The sequence below is a fragment of the Nematolebias whitei genome, chromosome 17, assembly GCF_014905685.2.
Source record: "Nematolebias whitei isolate Nwh7 chromosome 17, NemWhi1, whole genome shotgun sequence".
In the NCBI taxonomy this organism is placed as follows: Eukaryota; Metazoa; Chordata; class Actinopteri; order Cyprinodontiformes; family Rivulidae; genus Nematolebias; species Nematolebias whitei.
Window position 1 is genome coordinate 40208720 of NC_056514.1, and position 5000 is coordinate 40213719.

At 40.5% G+C, this 5000-nt stretch overlaps 1 protein-coding gene across 1 annotated transcript in view; it reads right to left on the reverse strand.

Annotated features, from left to right (window-relative positions):
* cep131 (centrosomal protein 131) overlaps positions 1–5000 on the reverse strand; it is a 22839-nt gene that overhangs the window by 10365 nt on the left and 7474 nt on the right. The window contains exons 10-11 of the mRNA XM_037690967.1: positions 4848–4896; positions 2909–3042 (exon numbers count right to left, since the gene is read on the reverse strand). Coding sequence (XP_037546895.1) covers positions 2909–3042; positions 4848–4896 — 183 coding nt within the window. The remainder of the gene's footprint in view (positions 1–2908; positions 3043–4847; positions 4897–5000) is intronic.

Consider the following 5000-nt stretch of genomic DNA (forward strand, 5'->3'; position numbering starts at 1 on the left):
CCCCTCTTACAATGCTGTGATTGCTAGTATCACTCAGCCCTCTGTGAACAGTAAACAGCCATCAGGTGCTAATGATCCATTGTTAGGCTGATGGTCCTTCTTGAGCATGTGAGCAGTTGGTTCTGGTTGATCCACTCTGAGAAGGTGCTATTTAAGAGACTGAGCTGAATACAGCACCTCAGACTGAAGAAGTCCTCAGGATGAAAGACGAAACGTTTCTACATTTCTTTGTTTTGTTTTTTTTTAATGTCCAGAGGACCAGTATGAGATAATTACTTAATTGTGTTAAAATATACTTAACAAACTCTTGAGTTTTATTACAAGTGAATCTCAATTTCAAAGGCTCAACCCTTGAAATGATGTCCTCAATAATTATTTGTTCTGAGTTGTTCATTTGTCTAAAAGCAGGACACTAAATTAACAAAGTCGTGGCCAAAAGTTTGGAGAACGTTACACATTTGGTTTTCACAAAGTCTACGGCCTCAGTTTTTTATGACCTTCTGTCAGATGTTTATACGGTAAAATGAAGTACAATTAAAAGTTTTCCATATATTATTTTTACTTTTTATTGACAAACACATCAGTTCAAGCAAAAACTTTCCTTCTTCTTGAAGACACCTCCTGGGCATGCTGGCTTCTTGATGGCAACCCATTCTCGACTAACCAGTGCTTGGAGATGATCAGAGCTAGGCAAGTCACGATAAACAATTCATCGCATGATAATTAAAAATGATCAAACTCATTTTCATTTATCGCTTTATCGTTTCTTCGTGTCTCTCTTTCCTCTGAAGACACTGGATGACAAAAGACTCACTGACCCCTCCATCTCTCTTTTCTCTTTAAAATACATTTTAACGATCCAAAATCACGTTTTTGGATCGTTAGAAGCAGCTAAGCTAAGAAGCTAAGCTACGAGCTAAGCTAACAGGCCGACCTCGGGGAAAAAAACTCCGTCTTGTCGAAGCTCCAAAACTCACGGTTGAAACCCGTGTCTTCGTGTAAAAAGTTGTTTTTCTCTACAAAAAGAATCTGAGAACTTGTTTACTGCTTTTTATTAAAAGCTTTGTGTGAAAAATGCTAAAGAGCTCAAACCACACCGAGCGTCCGCCATTTTGAGAAATGAAGAGAGACAGCCCATGTCATGTCCCATTTTTTCTTAAAGAGACACGCTGCTCGCTCCCTCACTATCCATCCTTCAGTTCAAACGGTCTTATACTGCATGCAGTGGTCAAAAAAGGTACTACACACAAAAATTAACCAACATTTCTTCTTAAATTTGACAGTAATTACTAATTCTTGTCAAATTTCAAACAATATTATCGTTTATCACAATAATTTCTGAGACAGTTAATCGCCCAGCAACATTTGTTATCGTGACAGGTCTAATCAGAGCTTCTGGGATTCTTTGAGGATTGAGCACAGTTTCTCAGTGGGACTGAGATCTGAGGAGTCGTGGACCCAACATTTCAACGTTTTGTTCTCTGAGCCACTCGGTCATCAACATCTGTCCTCCGTGGTTTTCTTGGAGAGAAGGGACTTCTTTGCTGCCAAGTCTTCGTCTCACTGTGCGTCCAGATGCTCTCACACCGGCCCTCTGCCGAGCGAGTTCTGCACTGCTGGTGACCCGATCTCGTAGCTGCACCCTCTTTAGATGACGTCCCGAAGCTTGCTTGACTTTCTTGGTGCCCTGAAGTCGTGTTCACGGCAGCTGAACAACTCTCCTTGAAACTCGTGATTCCACAAATGGTTGATTTGAAGCAGCAGTGTCCCTGAAATTCATCTGAGCACTCGTCACCATCTGGAGTCCATACAAAGAGCCTCACTGAGGCAGCAAACCGTGGAAACAAGCACTTGTGCCATTCTCAAAACTTTTGGCCACGACTGCAGTTTCTTTTGTCAGAATAGATCTGTCAGCCAGCTAACTGATGCAGTATCAAATCCTGCATGTTGTGTGAGTGTGCACCGAGGCGTCGCTCACAACCTGCTGAGCGCTCTACAGACGGTCTACAGGTAAAAATTGGGCCAAACCGTGTGCGTATGTGTGCATCACTTGCACGAGTTTAACCCTGAGACTTTGAGTCCTGAACGTGTAAATTCTACGAGTGTCACAAAACGTTTCGTCTGGTGTGCACCTGCACCGAGCCAGGTGCACAGTGCACGAGGCTTTTGTGATGACTCTAAGATACGAGCACTTCAGACGTGCCGTTTGTGTGACTCACAAGAAGAAAGTCGGACTTTCTGCAGCTATGTATGTATGAGGCAAACTTTCCCAACCTTTGAGCAAGTCAGGCATGCCTCCTGTACTTGACGAGTACTTTGTCCAAACTTCTTCTCAAACCTTCTGTCAGTGACCACCGGGACTGTGACCTACCGACCGCTGCGATCTGTGTACGTCTTGCAGTGCGTCGTGAGCTTGGCTTAACGCAGCCACGTGTGACGACGCTTCACGACGTCCAGCTGAAGACAGTGACGGAGCAAGTTGTCTCCAGGCTCCGAGTGTAAGTAATGCAGCTTCATTAGGACTAAACTGAACGCAAGGCTGCGCTCAGTTTTAGGACAAACTCATTTTAAACCCTCCTGAAGCCGGCGTGTTTTATCTTGTAGGTCAATCCCTCAGTGCTCAAACACAAAACCTCTCTTCCTCCGTCCTGTTTCCTTCAGAGCTGCTGCAGCTTCAAGCTGCACCGACTCTTTGCTTTGTTTACCGCTCATCCCACTTCACAGCAACATTTCTCTGCACGACGAGCTGAGGAGGTTATTTCCATGGAAAACAACAGGAAGTAAAGACGTGTGCTGTGACAGAAAGAGAAACGTTTCTGTTTAAATCTGTCTGTGTGGTGCACACTCCCCTTCTTTGTTCTTTTCTTAAATCTGAGCGTTGCTGACAGCTGAGGCTCATCGTACGCACCTTGAAGCCCATCTTGCCCTTCTTACAGCAGAGGCAGGCCAGCATGAGGAAGACGAAGGCGAAGAGGCCGGAGAAGGAGATGGCCACCACAGCCAGGGAGGACGAAAAGGACATGTCACTCAGCGGAGCGCCATCTGCAGGACGAACACAACATCACACTTTCACATCAGATTAATGAACATTGAAGCAGAAAGTCCTGATGCATGCTCATCAGGGCACCAGCGATCGATTGTTAGACTGACGGTCCTCCTTTTACACGTGCACAGCCAGTTCTGGATGTCCCAGCAAACGGGTTGATCCACTTTGACAAGGTGCTGTTTATAGGACTGAGTTTGTTGTGGCTCCTCAGACTGAAGAAGTCCTTCGGATGAAACATGAAACGTTTCAATAAAAAGAATCCATCCAGAGGACCTGACTTCAATTTCTGGATTAAAGCAGGAACACAGAGATTTTATGATCTTATTGCTTTCTTTGATATCACAAGTTTCCATCCAGAACGATTCACGTTTAATTCATCGCACTGAATCCAGATTTGATGAGAATAAAATGTATTTTTTGTAATAATGTCCCTGCTTTGTTTCTTACCGTTGATAAAAGAAACTTTAAACTTGATGCTCACTGTCAGTTTGTGCAGATCTCAGGAGAAATATGCATTTTTTAAATTATTAATTCAATTCAGTTTATTTATAAAGCGCCAAGTCACAGCAGAAGTCATCTCAGGGACTGAACAGAAACATTCATAAAAATAATAATTTAACAGAAACATTCATAAAAATAATAATTTAACAGAAACATTCATAAAAATAATAATTTAACAGAAACATTCATAAAAATAATAATTTAACTCTATTAATACACCAGATTTCAGATCAGTTTTTTATTTACTGATCATGCAAAATATCTGCGGTGTACAAACGAACTAAAGCTTTGTGGTTTTCAATTGTATTATATATTTTATTTATTTATTTATGCTTCAAAAAGTTTCATTTCAAGTATGTTTGCCTTTCTCTGTCAATATGGATGAAATATTTAAAAATAGGTTGAAGTTTTGGTAGAACAAAGTAAGTCTAAGTTTAAAAACGATGATAACTGATCATGAATATGTAAAATTTATAATTAAAGTGAACGGAGAACTCAAAATTGAATCCTCTCGTTGGTGAAAAGTTTGATTTAGTATCTGCAGCAGGAAATCGTGATTTATTCATAAATCATTCTGATGTCAAACTTTCATTTCTGACAAAACTAATATTAAACAAGACGTAGAAAATAAACCAATTTTAATGTTTCAGTTTAAGCAGGATTTGTGTAAACTGCTTTTCTTAATTTAAAACAAAATGTATCTTGAAAATAAAAATATATTTACATGACCTGCACCTTTGAACAGGTTATTTTTTCCACGGTTGTTCTGTCAGGCACATTTCCTTATTTTTCTTAGTTTATTTATGTATTTTTGACTGTTCTGAATGCATTAATGGGTGGAGACAGAAGACGTGAGGGTCAAGCTGAGATGATGAGGAAAAATGGGGCAAAGTGGGCGACAAAAAACTGAAACGAGGACATTTTAAACATATATTTGTGTTAAAAGCAACGTTGAACTTAAAGAAACTAATTAAAATTTCAGTCCAACCGTCTGATCATATCATGTAGAGCTGATCTTCTGTTAATCAGGAGCAAAACAACAAACATGTTTTAATTAAAGGTAAACGTTGAATCCAGATCTAATCGCCCCAAATGCAGAATTAGATCTAATTCATCCACACGCAGCTTCTGGAAGCTCAGAGTTTCCAGATGGACCTACTGTATTTATATCATTTTACTTGGTTTGATCATTTAACATTGTTTTAAATCTGCTTTATGAATAAAGTTAATTGAATTCCTTTTCCTGCGTCTCTCTGAGCCTCAGCAAAGTCTTGATGCTTCCAGTTCCTCCCAATCTCACGTTTCATTTTTCCTTTAACGCTGTAATTTCCTTTATCCTGCAACGACTTCTGACATACAACGGTTACCACGGAAACAGATAGCAAAGCAGGTTTTCCTTCAGCTGCAAATCTCTCACATTGATTCTGCCAACAGCAGTGGCACGCACACACGC